Source organism: Marmota flaviventris, chromosome 10 (assembly GCF_047511675.1).
Source record: "Marmota flaviventris isolate mMarFla1 chromosome 10, mMarFla1.hap1, whole genome shotgun sequence".
Lineage (NCBI taxonomy): Eukaryota > Metazoa > Chordata > Mammalia > Rodentia > Sciuridae > Marmota > Marmota flaviventris.
The window spans coordinates 103,119,983-103,140,346 of record NC_092507.1 but is presented as its reverse complement, the minus strand read 5'-3'; the positions used below and the strand labels follow the sequence as shown (position 1 = coordinate 103,140,346).

At 34.7% G+C, this 20,364-nt stretch overlaps 1 protein-coding gene across 4 annotated transcripts in view; it reads right to left on the bottom strand.

Moving 5' to 3' along the window:
* Nucleotides 1-586: 586 nt before the first annotated feature.
* Rap1a (RAP1A, member of RAS oncogene family) overlaps nt 587-20,364 on the bottom strand; it is an 84,206-nt gene continuing 64,428 nt past the window's right edge. For all 4 annotated transcript variants that reach the window (XM_071618185.1, XM_027940238.3, XM_071618186.1 and 1 more), the window contains 6 exons: nt 16,527-16,595; nt 14,508-14,564; nt 11,762-11,902; nt 10,087-10,230; nt 4,816-4,931; nt 587-1,284 (listed from right to left, as the gene is read on the bottom strand). In XM_071618185.1, the coding sequence (XP_071474286.1) occupies nt 4,845-4,931; nt 10,087-10,230; nt 11,762-11,902; nt 14,508-14,564; nt 16,527-16,595 (498 nt within the window). In that variant the 3' untranslated portion in view covers nt 587-1,284; nt 4,816-4,844. The remainder of the gene's footprint in view (nt 1,285-4,815; nt 4,932-10,086; nt 10,231-11,761; nt 11,903-14,507; nt 14,565-16,526; nt 16,596-20,364) is intronic.

The following is a 20,364-nucleotide window of genomic DNA, read 5'->3' as shown; positions in this document are numbered from 1 at the left end:
TTAGTAATCTTTTTCATATTACTACTACTATACTACTTCATATATAGTCAAAGCAAAAGTAATTAACACATTCTTTTTATGTGTTTTAACTTTCACTTACTTCTCTCAAAATCTTTAATCTATTATAAAGCAAGTTTGAAAGCTTTTACATAACACTTCATTGGTGGACCCACACCCAACAAATTAACAATGGCAAAAAGGATTTCCTTAATAAAATTACAAGCTGTGGAAGATTTGAAATAGTAAAAGTTAAACCCTGATACAGTATTAAACTTATTTCTTTACATATAAAAATAATACACAGTGGGATATTTTATTCAGCAAGATACAATGTTTAAGATCAAGAGAGAATATACAAAACTATTCTATGTAGTCTGATGTATTATACTGTATAGTAGGAATAAATATTATCTGGAACAGGAAGTAGGAGGTCTGTTCCTACAGAAATCACCAGTTAGTATAGTTTAAAGCCAAGAATTCTGCAGATACCAGGCAGAAAGGAGCTACTGTCGCATTTAAAACAATGTGGTCATTATAAAATAAAGTCCTTAAATCTATAAACAATAACAAAAACACACAAACCAAATGAAAATGTACTAAAATTTAATCATCCATAAAAGCTGTAATTTAATCTGACAGTAAAACACAAGAAGCCATATTAGAGTTGGTTTAGTATATTATATATTTTAGCTTTGAAAGCTATAGAAATCAGTTATCCCAGTTTTTCCTATAAAAGACCCATTTTTTCCAAAGCATTATGCACAAACAATTTTAATTAGAATATAATGACAGATGATATCTCATAATTTTTTAAATATAAAATGAAGTCAATGACTCAAAAAAGTTATCTGCTGCAATGAGTTTGAGGGGAAATTTCATAATTGATTATATCATTACAGATATAAAGTATAATGATTCAACTTTTAGTGCTTAACAGGGAGGAATCATGATAAAAAGGTCAATATGAAATCATTTGATTATAGTAGCAATATCTAACATTTGAAATGCATCCATGCTCTTTTGTATAATTGTATTAGAGTCAAGTATATTTATTTTCACATCTGTTATAACTGCTATTGCAAAGGAGAAATGCTATTGTCTTATTTTCCAAGAGATATACACAGAGCAATTTTTTTTTTTTTCTTCAGGGAACTTGTGCAAACCAACATAAGATCTAAATTCTTCACATAATATATAAAACAGGAGAAGCCTCTTCAGATTTATTTTTTGAAGTCTGGAATGCTGGCACTTTCCAAGTAGGCAACAGTTCTTCATTCCTGTAATCTAGAATATTAAACACATACACATACATATGGTTATCTCTAGATGTCAAAATATAGTAGTAATCAAGTAGATATCCAATAACATAGAAAACCATGATCTTAGCCTGGGGATGTAGCTCAATGACAGAATACATGCCTAGTGATGCATAAGACCCTGCGTTTGATCCCCAGCATACATGTGCATGCATGCACACAAAGATACAATGATCCTGGCTGATTATTACTAGATAACTAGTAATAATATAACAGAGCTATTTTGAATTTATTTTTAAAATGTTTTAATGCTGGTGAGTGATACTGGCCAAATTATATTGTTATATTGTGTGCACGTACAAATACGTAACAAGAAATCCCCATTATGTACAACTATAATGCACCAATAAAAAATGTAGAAAGGAAAAAAAGTTTTTAAAAATAATGAAATATAAAAGACTAAACTCAAGAAAGGGAGTCTATAATTGATCAATTTTAGCCTTTCCTTGGTTTCATTATACTTGTTGTATCCTATAGTCCTGTTCATAAAGAGGACAATAGTGACCTTTCCTTTCTATCCCACTTTCATCTTATTTTTAAAATTTCCCTTTCCACTAAGAAAATGACACTTGCCTGCATGAACTTTCCATGAGAAATTTATTCTATTAGTTTACACTTATATACATTAGGATGACCACTTCTAATAAAGGCAGGGCAAGAGATGATACAGAAAAAACCCAAATTCAAGAGTAGAAGAATCAGAAAGTATTATTGCTTACCAGAAGGAAATTACTTTAAAAGAAGAACTCCTTATGACTAATTTCTCTCAGAGGTCTTAAAAAATGGGACGTATAAAAAAAACATTAACATGCTTTATTATGATTCTGTCTAGAGGCTACAGACTAGATAAGCTGCCCTCAAGATTCATATACTCTGTACTAAAAATGTTCAAAATTGTTATTTAAATCTATCCTGTGTCTCAGTACTTTTGAGATAGGATCTTGCTATACTGCTCAGGATAACCTCTAACTCTTGGGTTCAAGCAATCCTTCTGCCTCAGCCTCCTGAGACTGGGACTCCAGTGTGCACACTACCCCTGGCTTCAATTCTTTTAAAAGTACAGGAACAGCATGCATAATGATCACAACAAAATGCACTGCAGAGTAGTCTGACTACTAAGCCACCTATTTGGTATTATCAAACATCCATATTATAAGATAAATTATGTACATAGTCTAAGAATTGATGTAACTTGGATGAAAACCTTATTTCTAGATCTAGGCCAAGATTTCTTTCCTCTAAGGTAAAATTTATAATACACTGTCATACTGTACATGAATGAATTTTTTTTTTTTTTGAGAGAGAGAGAGAGAGAATGAATTTTTTTAATGTTTATTTTTTTTTTAGTTATTGGCGGACATAACATCTTTGTATGTGGTGCTGAGGATCGAACCCGGGCCGCACGCATGCCAGGCGAGCGCGCTACCGCTTGAGCCACATCCCCAGCCCCATGAATGAATTTTTAAAGTTATAATATACTAAAGGATGACATCTTTTCCTTTAAACAAACTAAAAGAACATCTTCTTAAATGGAAACTTAAACTAGGATCAACCTAGGTAATGGTGTCAACTACAAAGGAGTGAAACAATGTATTTAAGAACTAAAGTCCTTATCTTTGCACCCTTCCCTGAATACACACAAAAGACAGTAATCTTAACAATAACAACTTCCAGGGAACTGATGAATTAAAGTTATTAAATCAAATTTCACTAAAAGCCTAAAACAACCATTTGGCCCAAAGCCAAAAACCTTAGAGAATTTGAATACATAATTTTTAAATGATAATAATTGATCCTATATAGCCTGGTTTCTCATTTGATAGGCAGCTTTATTAAATACTGTCACTAATTTCCACTGGGTCCACTTAACAAAAACTTAAGTGGTAGCCAGCTATGGTGGCACATGCCTGTAATCCTAGCAACTCAGAAGGCTGAAGCAGGAGGATCACAAATTTCAGGCCAGGATGTTGCTCAGAAATAGAGTGCCTCTGGGTCTAATTCCCTGTGCCCCAAAACTTACATGATACTTAAAGTTAACTACTACTCAGAAGCTTATAGGTAAAACATTTTTTTGGAAAGATATCAACATGGGGCTGGGGATGTGGCTCAAACGGTAGCGCGCTTGCCTGGAATGCGCGGGCGCTGGGTTTGATCCTCAGCACCACATAAAAATAAAATAAAGATGTTGTGTCCACCAAAAACTAAAAAATAAAAAAGGAGAAAGATATCAACATACACCTGAGAGGGAATGACTACCAAAACTATAATAATGTACTACTACACATCCACGAGAATGGCTCAAGTTACAAAGACTGGTAACACCAACTTTGGGGAGGATGTAGAACTCATAAACTGCTGAGGGTGTGTGAACTGGTAAAACCACTTTGAAAAACTTTTTTAGCAGAATCTCCTAAAGTTGTCAACGTATATAGCATATGATCAGGCCACTCCATTCCTAGACATACACATGGACAGAAATGCATGCATATGTCACAAAAAATGTACAAGAATATGCAGGCAGAATTATCCATGCTGATTCCTGAAAAATGCCCTAATGTCTGTCAACAGCAGAATATATAAATATATTACTAACTTAGTCATACAATAAAATATAGTATAACACAATAAAAATGAACTATTGCTACATGCAACATGGGTAATTCTCATGAAAATAGTCAAAAATAAAATAATGTTATATGTTTTTGTTTATGTAAAGTTCAAAGAAGGGCAAAACTAATCCATGGTGTTAGAAATCAGGGCAGGAATACATTTAGGGAAAGTGATCACTACTGATATATATGGGTGTGTCTGAGATAAACTGATCAGTCATGCACTTTTGTCTTTTTCTTTCAGAGTAATCACTATTTCACTTTAATTCAGCATGAGTTTGGGAATCACCCAGGAAAGTATTCAAGTCCTATTTTTTTTTTTTGCAGGGCTGGGGATTGAATCCAGGGCCTCAGACATGCTAGGCAAGTATTCTACTCTTGAGCTACATCCCCAGCCCCAAGCCCTATTTTTTGAATACCTATTATCCATTAAGATTTTTTTTTTTTTTTTTAAATTGGTACTGGGGACTGAACCCAGGGGTGCTTTACCACTGAGCTACATCCTTGGCCCTTTTTATCTTCTGTTTTGAGACAGGGTCTCACTAAATTGCTGAGGCTGGCCTTGAACATGCAATCCTCTTCCCTGAGCCTCTTGAGTTGCTGGGATTACAGGCATGCATGTGATTAATACCCATCCTGCAGCAGGTGCTAGAAACACATTGGTGAGCAATGTGACCTGCTCATCACCCTCTCACAGCTTAGAATTTCATGCAGAAGCTAAATAATCCAACAGATGAATGTGTCTTCAAGGGTATATCACATGTACAAGGCACAGAAGCTCAGAAATACCCAGAATAGGTTAAAAAAAAAAAAAAAAAAAGTGGGTCAAGTTGGAAAAATTCCAAAAGGAAATGATGAGAAAGGCATTTGTTTTACTTTTAGCATCTTACCTGGCTCAGAGCTGCTGCTGACTTTGGGTCTAGAGCAGCAGGCATGATTTCTTTTTAGGCTTCTTCTTTTCCACTGGTGTTTTTCTATTTATCTGTCTGACCAGGTCATAAAATATCTAAAAAGAAGGAAAAAGTACTTAACCAATATTTGAGACTTCATCCCACAAAGCAATTTTGGTTCTGTTAAATGTTATGCTCTTAGATCTGTATTTTGCAGCTTTGTTTTGAAGTTGAGTTTCTTAGAAGCCCCAGCTGACCCTCAGTTAGGGTAAAGCAGGACTTACCTATTTATTGCTCTCAGACATTCAATATTAAGAACTCGTAGTAAAAACTTTAAAATTAAGAGAAAAGTTGCAAGAATACTACTGATCCACCAATCAGTAACATTTTGCCACTTAATTTACCATTTTTCTCTCTAAGTATGCACACACTTATTTTTCTCAACCATATAAGAGTAGTCTGTATTCCATAGGTCCCTTATGAATTGAGTGTGTATTTTCTAAGAACAAGAATACTCTCTTTCATAAGTATCTTACAGTTATCACATTCAAGATATTTAAGCATTGATACTTTACTTTGTATTGTCTACAGTACAAACTGCAGTCTCATCAACTATCCCAATAATGTCCTAAAAAGCCACTTTCCCCTCCAGGGATAGAATTAATTCATCCAGGATCACACACTACATTTTGTTTCCTGAATTTTTAGTCTTTTAAAATCAGGAAGAGTTCCTTGGATGCTGCCTTTCAGGGCATTGTCATTTATGAAAAAAAGCTAGTAGAGTCATAAAATTTCCCCTGAATTTGAGTTTGTCTGATATTGGCTAACAATTAGATTTCAGTTATACATTTTTGGGTGAGATAGGAAAAAAAAAACCAAAACCCAAAACAAAAACAAAACCTGCCTAGCTGGGCATGGTGGCACATGCCTGTAATCCCAATTACTGAGAAAGCTGAGGCAGGAGAATGGCAAGGTCAGCCTGAGTAATTTAGTGACACCCTGTCTCAAAAAGTTCTCATGCCAGGCACAGTGGCACATGCCTGTAATTCCAGCAGCAGCTGGGACAGGCAGCAATGGCGAGGCAGGCGCCAAACAACTCAGAGAGACCCTGTCTCTAAATAAAATACAAAACAGGGCTGGGGATGTGGCTCAGTGGTTGAGCGCCCTGAGTTCAATTCCTGGTATCCTCCCCCCTCCAAAAATAAAAATAATATAAAAAGTTCTTGGGGTATAACTCTGTGGAACAGCACTTGAATAGTATTGTGTAAAGTCCTGGATTCAATCCCCAATACAACAATAACAAAACTCCCAAACAAACTGGCTTCAAGGAGCAACACAAGGACAACTGGCAAAATCTGGATATACACCAAACACGAATTATGTTATTATCAATTTTCCTGATATTATTTTTCTTTATTTCTTTTGTGGTGCTGGGGATTGACCCTAGGATGATCTTGAACACGTATGTTGTTAAGTGTTCTACTATGAAGTTACACCCCAGTCAAACTTTCTTGATTTTAATAGTTTTGTTGTGGCTATGTAAGAGAATGTCTTTGATTCAAGGATATACATACTAAAATATTTAGGAATAAATGAATACTATTTTTACAAACCTGTGGCAAAATGTTAATAACTGAAGAATCTGAATAAAAAGTACACAGAAATTTATTATTCTTAGGTCTTTTGAGTACATTTTAAAATAGTTTAAAATTATTGACCTGTATTTAAGATAGTAAGTAGTCACATTTCTTTTAGATGATAAATAATCATCTATTTACTTTTTTAAATGGTCAAAATATTACATTGTTAAAAAGGCAAAAAATATGGAGTGATATATTCCAAAGCTGTAAATAATTTATATTCTTTTCTTTCTGCCCCATCCTCCCCACTCCCATCTTCTTGAAACCACTTAACTATTATTTTATTTCTAAGAAAAACACAGAATTGATGAATAAAATGGTAGTTGATTTTACAACTCCAAAATTCAAGCTGTTTTCAACTCCGCAGTCTTCAAGAACTTAACATGCATAAGCCATGAATGAGCTCTCATTAGTTCCTGAGGCTCAAGTGTAAACTATAATATGAAAAATAATAAAATGGTAAACCACAACATTAAGTCATTAAACATATGTGTAGTTTCTATTTCAGTTTCTTCATGCCAGTCAGTTTCCAGACTCTGGCACATATTATACACAAAGGTAACTAATTTTTGTAGTATTATTTTAAGTTATTTCTTTGGAAAACATTGCCTACCTCACAGCAGCAGATGGTTCAGTGATGAGGACAAGTTCGAACTATAATATTTGGTTAGAAATGCTGAAAGTCCCCAGCCTAGGTTCTTCCTCATCTCTCTGAACTAAATCTAAAGGGAACACAGAATAAAGTTTCTCAATCCCTCTCCCATTCCTAAATTGGGACGTCTTGATTCCAATTATTACTCCAGCTTCAGCAAAGAACAATTAATTCTTGATTAGGATTGATGTGGTTCGGGAATAGCTACATACTACATTTAGAACACAAAAAGTGGTGTGGAAAAGAGTTTAAAAAAATCAGAAAATTAGAGAGCTTAGCCAAGCAGTATGTCCTTGTCTAGTTAAGGCCAAGAGTTGAATCTTATGAAAGTATTATCCTTCTATCTTCAGGCATTTGGAATCATACAAACATTTATAAGACAGCTTAAGCCATCTGAGAAACTATGAACTATCAAAGGAATCCTGTTGCTGGATTATTAGGATATGAAGAGAGAAACGAGAGAGAGAGAGAGAGAGAGAGAGAGAGAGAGAGAGAGAGAGAGAGAGAACGAGAGAGAGAGAAACGAGAGAGAGAGAGAGAGAGAGAGAGAGAGAGATATCCCAAATTATACTCACAAGAATTTCTAGCATAAAGTTTAAATTTAAAAAGTAAAAATTCTTATAAAATGGCTAGTGCCTTTTATTTTGTTTTATTGTTTTTTGACCTTTGTTTTATAAACCTTCACTTCAAGGGTTGACTTTAACAAGACTGCTGTGAAAAACTAGTTTGCTACATTGAAACTGCATGCAATGACAAAAGATGAGGAACAGTTCCCTGCTGTACTGTGGCTCTCACTGGAAGAGGCCCTGTGTGCTGGACCCTGGCCCAACTAAGCACCAGAACTCAATGAAGCTGGGGGTGGGAACCAGTGAGGGTAAGGTCAGGGACAGTAAGGAATGGATCCTTAAACCAACAATCCTACAAAAGTTGACCTTATACCACTGTTTCACTAACCAAGTAAATTTACCAGTCTTAATGTGTTATTTATCAAAGTTACTTTTTCTTTCTTTTACATAAAATTGCAATAAAAGTTAGAATTTTATCATACTACATTTTTCAAAATAACCTTTAGGAAATTATAATTCTACAGTACAGAAAGTTAAAGCTGGATATATTATCAAATTTCCTTTCATTTACTTGGCAGTGAATAAGAAACATCTGTCATTGAAGAACTCAGCAGGACTTGTTCCCCTTACTAGGAGGTAAACTTCTTAGGGTGGGGATAGTGTCAGTCTGGATGACTATTACCTAGGTGCCTACTGTAGTGCCAAGAACACAGTAGGTATTCAATAAATATTTGCTGAATAAATGGAACTTAAAACTTTCTTGTTTTCATACTCATTAAAAATGGTTTCACCTGCCAGGTGTAGTAGCAGATGCCTATAATCCCAGTGACTCAGGAGGCTGAGGCAGGAGGATTGCAAATTTAAGGCCAACCTGGGCAAATTAGTGAGACCCTGTCTCAAAAAAAAAAAAAAAAAGTTTCATCTAAAAAAGCAAGCTTGCCTTTTCTTCTTCTTTTTCAGTACTGGGATTAGACCTGGGGTTCTCTGCTACTAAGCAATATCCCCAACCCTTTTTATTTTAGACATGGTCTCATTAAATTGTCAAGACTGGCCTTGAATCTGTGATTCTCCTACTTAGCCTTCCAAGTCACTGGGATTACAGGTATGTACCACCACACCCAGCTGGCATTCTTAATTATTTTAAGAAACAGGAGTAAGTGAGTATGTTGAAATTTTTTTCCCTGCCAGGTATTTAAAGTAATTTTGTTGCTTTGAAAGTCAGATAATAGTCTAGAAGTATAATATTAGTAAAAAAAAAAAAAAAAGTGACCTCAAGAATCACAGACCAGAGAGAGAAACAGCAAGCAAAAACACAGAGCTCAGATAATACCTTCTCTTATTCTTTTGTTTTGTTTTGTTACCAGGAGTTGAACTCAGGGGCACTCAACCACTGAGCCACATCCCCAGTCCTATTTTGTATTTCATTTAGAAACAGGGTCTCACTGAGTTTCTTGGTGCCTTGCTTAGTGGCTGAGGCTGGCTTTGAACTAAATCCTCCTGTCTCAGCCTCCCAAGTCACTGGGATTACAGGCGTATGCCACCTTGCCTGGCACGTTCTCTTATTGTTAGTCTGTGTTTTAAGTGATCTGAATTCTGACTAACTGTGATGCTACAAATGGCAAGCAAACAAGAAAGGAAAGGAAAGGAGGACCCTCTGTTGTTGCTGTTTTAAAAATGTTTGTGGTAAAGTTAAGAAAAGCAAATGGAATTACTTAAGTTTTTGTTTGATTAGTGGAGATTAGTTGAGAATTGTACTGATTTTCTCAGGGAATCAGTAAAGTTGGTCCTTTATAAAGAGCCAGGCACCCAGGCACATAGCTTACTTGCTAAAGCACTCTAGCCCACAGTTATATTCAAGAAAGCAGAGTCCTTAATTCAGGAACCAAAAAGAGCCTTGTGCACTTGCTGTATCAGGCATAAAGGACAGTAAATTCTAGTGACACATCTATCCTCATAGATTCCCCACTTTTCTGCATGCACTAAAGGCAAAGCATCAAATTCTGTGGTAGTGAAGGTTCATTATAACAACTTTGATTCTGTACTATCCTACTTGACTTTACAGTCTATTTACATGCATCTGGATAGATAATTGTTACAACATAAGGGTATTGTGACAATTTTCACACACCACTTTCTGACATATTATTTAAAGGCTTAACAGATCCTCATACATATTCTTTAATTTTAACAGCCTTTTTGACAATAAGATAAATTTAAGTATCCTCATTACTGCTATCAAAGTGACCTTATGCAATCTAAGAAATATAGTTGCTAGGAATTACTTAGTATTTTCTATAAAGTGATGCAATCAATATTGCTCCAAAATTTTTTCTTAAAAAAAAAAAAAAAAAAAGATGGTTGTTAAAGAAAACTAGAAAGGCATATGTTTGTACTGTCCAGTAGTTGTAGTTACCTCATTAACGTTGATCTTTGACTTTGCAGAAGATTCTAAAAAGGCACAGTTACACCACTGTCTTGCTAAATTCTGGCCCTGTTCTTTGCCAACTACTCGCTCATCTTCCAGGTCACATTTATTGCCAACCAAAATCATTGGAACCTGTACGAAGGAAAAAAGAAATGAGCAACAACATACTCATTACTTAGCCTCTTTATAAATAAGCAATTGCCATCAAATGAAATGTGTTAGAACTTCACCAATTTCTTAAAAAATGGTACTATACAGTATCTTTGTATGTTTGGGTGGAGGAGCAGAAAATAGAATGAGAGGGAAAAGATAAAAAAAAAAAATGGAAGAGATCCTATTAGATTCATGTTAAGTTACTTTAAGAATACATCCCAAAATTCTCATGGGGACTACTGTATATAGCTGAATTTGAAGTAGAAAAGTCTGAAGGAAAAGGAACCTTCTGCACTAGAGAAGAATGTATGCACTAGGTCTATGTAACTTAAATGCTTCATCAAACAGGTCTAATAAATGCTAAAAGTAGTGACAAGACCAACATAGTAATAGCTTCTACTTCTACATTTGACATCTAGATTTGAAGATTATTCAAGTGCTATATTAAAGTGGTGTATTAACAATGAAAATAAAGCCACAAAGCAATTATGTTTTCCATTTTCCTCCATATCATAGATGATGCTAGGCTATATCTACCCACAACTTCCTACTTCCAGTAAAAAAGTAACTAACATGCTGTTAACTTCCTCAGTGAAGGTGTTCAAAGAATAGTCTTTGTGAGTTGATGGACACTATACAAAAGAAAGAATTTAAGAGACACAGTGGACCTTCTACCTAAAATAGGTAATTGTCAACAGTCAGACTAAATGCACTAGGCTCTACAGCTCCATCTTTTATTACATGGGGTAAAGGGATTAACATTACCAGAGCTCATTGCCTATGAAAACAGAACTCTCTTAGATAAATCAGTCATGGGAAAGAAAAAAACTATTCATTAGGTTATGAGTGGTCACGAGACATATGGTGTAAATCCCTCCCACCTATAACATTACCAAGGTTAAGGTTCTGTTTTCTCTGATAATTAGAGAAGACACAGAGACAGAAAGGTACAACTGAAAATTTATACCCTAATTTATACTACTGAAAACAAATTCTCTTTATCTCATAACAATAGTAAACAAGTAAAATATATATTTTACTTTTGCAAAAGAAAAAAAGATACACACCACCAACAAAATGCTATCCTTGATTTCTAAAGCAAAACTAAAAACTTCTAAAATCCAGTTAATTAAAATCTTTAACATAATTCAAAGGGAAAAGTGCATGTAAATAAAAACTATACAAACAGAATTTCAGAATTAGAAACATGTTTCTTGAACCCTATTTTTGACATAATAAAGCTCAACTTGAGACCCACTCTATGAATTACTTTTGACTTCTCTTCTTCCTCCACTATACTTTTTATTCCACACAGTACAAGTTCTTTATCCTCATTTTTTAAACATCTCAGCATATTATTTGTAGGTTAATTTGGAAAGTTAAAATTTATTTTGGTCATAGGGGCTCTTCTTGGCATGTGGTAGATTCCTTCCAAATCAGCTACTGATGAGAAATCAGACACCTTATTTGGCCACAGAGAGATGGCAGCATATAAAAGAAAAATACTTACATCTTCTGTATCCTTAACCCGTAAAATCTGTTCCCTCAAGTCCTGTAAGTCATTAAATGTGGACTGAGCTGTAATAGAATATACTAGTGCGAATCCTTGGCCATTCTTCATATATAAATCCCTCATCGCTGTAAACTGCTCCTATAATTAAAAAAAAATCCAATTATAAATATATAATTTTTTATTGTAAACTGGAATATTCAAACAGAACAATCACAAGTGAGCTTCCACATTTTTAACATGCTTTCATGACAGAAAACATAATACATATTTCTAGCAATTCTGAGGTAAATGCTCCTGCTCCCTACTTAGGGACTAGAAACAATGACAACAAACTATAGAATTAGAAGTCTTTTTTTTTTTTGAGATGGGTTCTAAACATGCTGTCCAGACTGGCCCTGAACTTGCAATCCTCCTATCTCTCCCTCCCAAGTAGAAGGAATTCTAAACTACCTCCATCTGCTTTTTAGGAAAAAGAAATTCTTTTTTGCATATGCAAATCCTATTGAGTTTACTGTTTGGAAAATTTATAGTAAAACTGCTACTCAAGTAGAAAAAAATCTGAGGCACAAATAGACTACTAAACTATAACTTAGTCATCCAGCATAGTCTCAATATCTCTAGTGACAAATTTTATCACTTTTATCTGTTTTTGGTGGTACTAGAGCTAAAACTCAGGGCATACTCTACTCCTAAGCTACACTCCCCAGTCCTACTCTTTTTATAAGAGTCATTTATGTATTTTTATTACCCTCCTCATTTCAAACCTTTTGAAAAGAGATGACAATAGTGATTATCTCCTTCAGTTAGATTCATTAGTTGGTAACATTTTAGTCACCCAGCTATAGTCACATCAAATTAAAATTACTTTTGTTTCAATTTTAAATCCACTTCTTTTTTGGTAACAATTGTTGCTTTATGTTAATTATATATATTAAATAAGAGATAGTCTTTAAAAATTAAGGTACATAGAGCAGAATATTAAAAATGCATATATGTTGGGTCTTCATTACTGCACATTTTGGATCTTCCTATCTCTGGAAGCATTAAACATAAGGCTAGGTTATAAGATTCTGTGAGCTTTTTGCTTCCTTGGCTTGCTGGTTTCCCATGATTACACGCGCTATTTTGTCTACTACATCTGAAATATTTCTAGTTCCACCCAGTCTGATGCACTCAATTCTATTCCACGTGTCTGTGCTGTCACAGGACTATGACTGAACTTCCTACACTGCCATCAGTGCATCTTCTGGGAAAGATGTAAAAAGTTTTTTTCTGGATTTTCATTAATACTTTGTTATAAATTCTAGCATTACTATCCCTACCATATTCTCTTTAGATCATGGTCTCTGTTACTTATTAATCAAAAGAGTAAACACATAAATAAGTTTCTGTCCTTACAGAACTGCTATGGTTGGTATTACTTCCCTCTGAGAATCCTAACCTCCTTCCTAAGGACAGTCTAGATGATTAACTCATTAAACAATTATCCACAGAGAGCCCTCTACAAGACAGACATTGTTGCAATCCTAGAATATGTTGGTAAATGAGAAGCAAAAGTCTCTGGAGGAGTCTTCAGAGACTGACTAAACATACAAACAAACAAATAAATAAAAATTTAAAAAGTATCAAGTACACCAGATGGTAATAAATGTTACAGAGAAAAATAAAGCTGGGGAGGGGGACAAGGAGTTTCTCTAGAGAGTAGGAATGCAAGGTCATGTACTAAAGGAAAGGGCTAACAGGTAACACAAAGAAGGTCACAAAGGTGAGGAAGTAAGCTCTTTCGGATATAAGAAGAAAGAGTGTCCTAGGCAAATGGAATAGCAAATGCACAGGCCTGAAGGAAAACATATACAGTATTTGAGAAGTTGTAGGAGGCTGGATTCATTGAATCTGTTAACTAGTGTGCATGGGAGGTAGGGCCAGGAAGGGAAATGCCTACCTTAACTAAAATTTTGATTTAAAATAATCGTTTTTTTTTTTTTAAGCACTGATAACATACTCCTCACTTCAATACAAGGAGAGGAAAGTCAAAACACATATTCTGCAGGTGAACTCAAAATGCAATTTAATCATAGTATGTGGGCATTATGTATTGCTGGGAGCCATTAGCCAAGTAGGTATGACAATTTCCTTGCCAGCGTACCCCATGTTGCTTAGTGGAAGGACTTGTGGAAATAGGACATTTTGCAGTGACATTGCATCTAAGGTGACCTTGCTCAAGGACCAGGGTGGATCCGGGTTTAGGGCGTTCGGGTTTAGGACTATCCGGGTTTAGGACTATCCGGGTTTAGGACTATCCGGGTTTAGGGTGGTTCCAGGTTTAAGGTTATTCCTGCTGGGAATAGGGCGTATCCTGCTGCCTGAGTTCCCCTTGAGTTCTCACGGGATTCAGACAGTATTTTTTGGGAGACAGAAGCCCAGTGGGGGTGAATTTGGGCAGAGAACGTGGATTTCCCCAGAACGTGATTGTAGACGGCTGGTGTGAGTTCGGGGAATAAAGAGTTGCTGTTTGAATCTACAAGCTGTGTGGTGGCTCGTGATTTTGTGCCCAGCCAGACTGCGGCAATGTATATCACAAATTATTTTATATAGCTAAGAAAATTTAAGAAGCCCTACATTCAGAGAATTCCCTCTCTCAAAAAAAAAAAAAAAAAAAAAATCAGAATGATTACTTTCTATTCAGATGAGAAAAATCCTGCTCTCAAATTAAAATATGCTTGGGGGAGGGGGGAGTCCTTACTGTTCCTGCTGTGTCCAGGATTTCCAGCATACACTGTTGGCAATCTACTTCAACTTGCTGTTGGTAGTAAAAAGAAGAAAAAGTTAAAAAGCAACATCAAAAGTTCATTTTATTTTTCTTCCACCCCTTCACCCAAAGTACCAACTAACAACTACAAAGCATTTTTCCAGCAGTGTGCTATACTGGCTGGGACTACATTTGGTACCATATAAAGAACAGGGGTCTTAAAGCACATTCTGGCAAAATGGTTAATATTAAGTGTGGATATTTTCTGACCATGATAATGATGTTTATTCGTTCTTAGGAAAATGGTATATTTTGGAATTAAAAAAAACTTCGAACAAATACAGTTCTAACAGAAAAAAAAAATGCATATAGTATGAATATTCACATTCAGAGAAAATAAAGTATCATTAAATGGCTCAAAATGAATGAGATTTTGAGGTAAAGAAAATTTGCATCAAGTATATCTAAAAACAACAAATCTAAAAAGAACAAATTTAAAAAAAAGGAAATTTGCAAACTCACTATATTCAAGTTCCTAAAATTTTAACTAAGGTATTCACAAAATCTAAGATAAAAGGCAAACTCAGAAGTGTCAAATAGCACTGAGTTTAAGCATTCCTCAAGACTTAAGAAGGTCTCTTCATTAGAAAAACACTGTTAAGGTGAAATTTCATATTCTGAATTCCATTTTCCTGCTGTCTTATAAGAGGAGGAGGTTGGCCTAAAGAAAGTATCAACAATCAACTGTGTGGAAAAGTTTTAATAAACAAGGAACTAAGAAAGTCGTTCAGCATTCTAAGTACAGACCTTGCTTTGTGGATAAAGATTTAACTAGCAACTTATTTTGGGAAATTTCAGTAAAGCAACGCTGTCTTCTAAAAATAGATTTATTAGTCTACAGAGTATTCTATGTCAGACAGGGATTAATGAGGTATACCTTTGGTGGTACCAGAAACTCATCATCCCACCAGGCATGGGGCAAGTAAGTAACTTGCACAATCTGCACCCAGGCATGTTTAGTGAATAATGAATCAGGTCTGTAGTTTTACTGTGTATCTAGAGCAGTTTTCTTCTCAATTTGAAGACACTGAAAATGCTCTGCCAGATGAACTTAATTCAACAAAAGTTACAGTACTATTAAAGATAAATTCTAAAAACACTTAACAAAGCAATCCTTTTCTATTTGTTAAAAGACAGGTTTAATCTTTTTTGGGGACAGGTATATATATATCTTTGCTGTTTCCCCTCAATATACCTGGAAAATAAAATTATAAAAATTCCCACAATTCTAGGTAGTCTTATAATAGATTATTATTATTGCTCTTGTCATGATCAACAATCGGATTTTTTTTTTTCCTTTTAAAGACAGACTTTATTTAAGAGCAGTTTTAGATTCACTGCAAAACTGAGGTGAAGATACAGAGATTTCCTATATTCTTGCTGCCTACATCAAGCATAGCCTCTTTCTACTGTCAACATCCTGGGCCAGATAGGCACATCCGTCACAACTGATGAACTTACATGGATACATCATCATCATTAGGAGCCCACAGTTTATATACAGACTGCTTTTGATATTATACAACCTATGGTTTTGACAAATTATGACATGTATCCCATTCTAGTATCAAACAGATTGTAATTTTTGAACGTCTAATAGTAAAATTTTTTAAAAATATAACTAAACAAAACATCAAAACTTTCACTCACTGGATAACTTTAAGCATAAAAGCTGAAAATATACCTACTATTTTATGCGGTTTTTGCCAACTTAAAAAAAAAAAATTTCCCACTAGGAAAATGTATACAGTAAAGAACAAATTATTAATCAATAACAGAACATGACACGCTCTATATGTAAGCAACACTCTATAAGAAATATTTACTAGGTGAAATTTAAAAACAGACAGCACATTTCTATTCTTCAATCTTTTAAAAAACCAATTTCATGGATCAAGTTTTAAAGTCATAATAAAATACTCATAAGCATGCATACAGAGTTTCACATTTTACCTTTCTGTAGGAATCCTCTATCGTCGGGTCATATTTTTCAACAAAAATTCCCTGAACAAACTGAACTGTCTGAGGGGATGGAAACAGAAAAATTAAGGGCTTGGAAGAAATATTAAACCTCCTTGAATATTAATTAGCCTCAGAAAGTTCTAAATATTAAATGAAATTATGTTAAAATTCTGGGTAAATACACAAACACAAAGTATAATTATTATTTTCCACTATAAGGATGGATACATAACTAAGAGCACACTTATTAAAAAAAGATGGTCAAGTTAAAAATTTAACAATACTGCTGCAACTATTACACTGCTAAACAATTAACTATATTTAGTTTCAAAACAGATGATATAAATAAGATTCTAATTAATTAAAAAATTAAAATTCAATATTTAACCTATTACCTCTTTATATAATTATATAACTTTCATCCCTTGTTCTCAAGAGACAGAGAATGGTTCTAAATTTTTAAGTCATACCAATATGGGGAAAAAGAAAAGGGAATATAAATTTATTGAATATCTTTTATGTTCTAGGCTAGTCACTTTAAATTTATAATATCCAAGTTTACATTCACTCCCAAATAGTTATTTTTCCCATTTACTAGTAGAGACTCAAACGTACCATCTTCCTGATTCCAAAGTACTAATCTTCCTATTGGAAAACACTGCCTAACTCATCTTATTCAGACATTATCTACAGTAGTCCTCCCTTATCTCTGTTTTTTTTTTTATTACTACAACAGCAGTTACCTATAGTCAATCATGACCCAAAAACATTAAATGGAAAAATCACAGAAATAAATAATTCATAAGTTTTAAACATCATGCCATTCTGAATAGTGTGCTGAAGTCTCATGTCATATTGCTGTGTTCCACACAAGACATGAATCATCCCTTTGCCCACTGTATCTACACTGTATATCCTATCTTCCCATTCATAGTTACTTTGTAGCCATGTCAGTTATCAGATCAACTGCTGAAGTATCATAGCACTTGTGTTCAAATGACCCGTTTTATTTAATAAAAGCCCCAAAGCATAAAAGTAGTGATATCTGCAATTAGGATGTACCAAAGAAAAGCTGCAAAGTGTTTCTCTAAAGTAAAAAAGTGAAGTTTCTCTACTTAATAAAAGAAAAAAAAACCCACACAATTGTATCATACTTGTGTTTTTAAGTTATTGTTCTTAATCTCTTACTGTGCCTGATTTATAACAAACATTATCACAGCCATGCAGGTACAGGGAAAAACATAGTATAAATATTGGATTCAGTACTATCTGACATCCCCTGGGAGATTTGGAACCTATCCCCTGCAGATAAGGGGTGACTATGGTACTTTATCTCTAAAATTTCTATAAGCACGTTCTAGCAACAACACATTTTATCATTCAGTAAATGAAAAGAAGTAGAGAAGATGGTTGTGAGATATCTTCTAGGCAGCTTTAAAACAGGTCTGGTATATTACTGCCTAAAAGCAAAGGTAAACATGTAGACTGAGGTCATTTATAATTACTCAAAAGAAATATTTTCTACATTATTTGAGCTTGAGAAATATAGTAAACTTTGAACTTTTTTCTTCCTAAATTGCTATTATTCAAAGGGAATTCAAGATATAATCACACCAAAAATGATTATTAATCATCATTTTTTTTTTAAGAGAGAGAGAAAGAGAATTTTAATATTTATTTTTTTAGTTTTTGGCGGACACAACATCTTTGTTTGCATGTGGTGCTGAGGATTGAACCCGGGCCGCACGCATGCCAGGAGAGCGCGCTACCGCTTGAGCCACATCCCTAGCCCTATTAATCATCATTTTTAATTTTTTTTGCTACCGGGGATTGAAACTAGTGGCCATTTTAATTTTTTATTTTGAAACAGGATTTTGCTAATTTGCTTAGGGCCTTGCTAAGTTGCTGAGGCTAGCTTCGAATTTGTGATCCTCCTGCCTCAGCCTCCAAAGCCGCTGGTATTACAGGAATGTGCCACCGTGACCAACTTTAATCATCATTTTTATCAAAAATTTGATCACCTCATCTTTTTGGTATGATATGATTTAAATAATATTGATCTAGGGGAAAGGGTCCCTGAGGATCATACTATTTTCCTAATGATATTAAGAGGTACTCAAGAAACTGGAAAAAGAAGGCATGAAAACCTAACTCCCTCTATAAGTCAGACATTAATGAGACTTTCAAAAATGAAAAACAACCCCACATTTCTTACTTCTGAAAGTAAAGTTTCATTACTCTTCTAAAAATGAACAGGCTTTCATACTGGATCTTATGTAATCATTTTCCTCTCCACTGGATTACTGTCTCCAACATAAAAATACGCAAACATGTTCTACTACCTCAAGTCTCCAAATTAAACATAAGCCTTCCTTAACTTCATGATCCTGCCAGCTTCTGAATATTTTCTTCTCTGTAATAGTCAAATTTCTTTAGCTGTCTGCATAGTAGTTTCATTTCCTAGTTCTCAGTTTTGCGGGGTGGGGGTGGGGTAAATAGAGGAGTTGCCAGGGCTTCAACCCAGGGCCTTCCACATGCTAGACAAGTGTTCCACCTCTAAGATATACCCCTAGACCCCTCTCATTTGCTTAAAAAAATTTTTTTTTTGAAGTTGTAGATGGACACAATACCTCAATTCCATTTATTTATTTATTTCTTCATTCATTTATTTATTTATATGTGGTGCTGAGGGTCAAACCCAGTGCCTCACACGTGCTAGGTAAGCATTCTAGCACTGAGCTACAATTCCAGTCCCTCATTTACTCTTTAACCCACCCCAATATGGTTATGACACCACTACCTATTATCATGTCTAACTATCTCCGTGTTCCCAGATCATTTATTTCCTTTTTTCAATCCTGACTTCTGAGTAGGTAAGGATACACTCTTTTACACTGAGGTACAGAACAAGATACTGTCTACACTAGCTCCCACAATCTTACTATTCTCTAAAGTTTGAGAAGTACACAGAGCTTAGTCCTGGGCTCTTCTCTCCCTGGTCTCTCCCTAGAGAACCTCATTCACTCCTATGGATTTTAAAAAAAGATCTTAGTCTACCTACCACCCTGTTCCCAACTACCCAATTCAATTCCTAAGAAGTAACTGATATTATCCATAGTTTATGTAATCTTGCAGAGATAGCGTACATATTTTATAGGTATCTCTCCTCAACCTTTACCTTTTTGTTGTTGTTGTTAAAATAAAACATAAATGGTAGTCTAAGCTGTTTGGTACCTTCTTATTTTTCCTTATCTAAATAATACATTTTAGATATCACTACATATCAGTATATGAAGAGCTGTTGCATTCCTTTAATTGGTGGGTGGTATTCTATGCTGACTATGTATTAAAATTTACTTAAGGATCCCTTACAGGTAGGCATTTAGTTTCTAAACGTTTGTCATTATCAAGAGTGTTGCAATGGATACCTTTGAACACATCATTTTGTCTATGTGAATCTTATGTGAGATAAATTTCTATAAAAGGAATTTCTGAATTGAAAGTTACATGTGCATTTGAAAACATAGATATTCTCAAACATTCCCACAGAGGTACTAATTTACACTCCAAATAATAATGTAATTCTCAAGAAATCAAATGACGCTGATATACTGATGGCACCCCAAAGTTTTTTTTTTTCTTTTTTTCTTTTTGGTACCAAGGATTGAACACAAGAGGGCTTAACCTCTGAGCCATATTCCCAGCCCTTTTTATACTTTATTTAGAGACAGGTTCTTGCTTGTTGCTAAGGGCCTCGCTAAGTTGCTGAGGCTGGCTTTGAATTCATGATTCTCTTGCCTCAGCTTCCTGAGCTGCTTCGATTACAGAC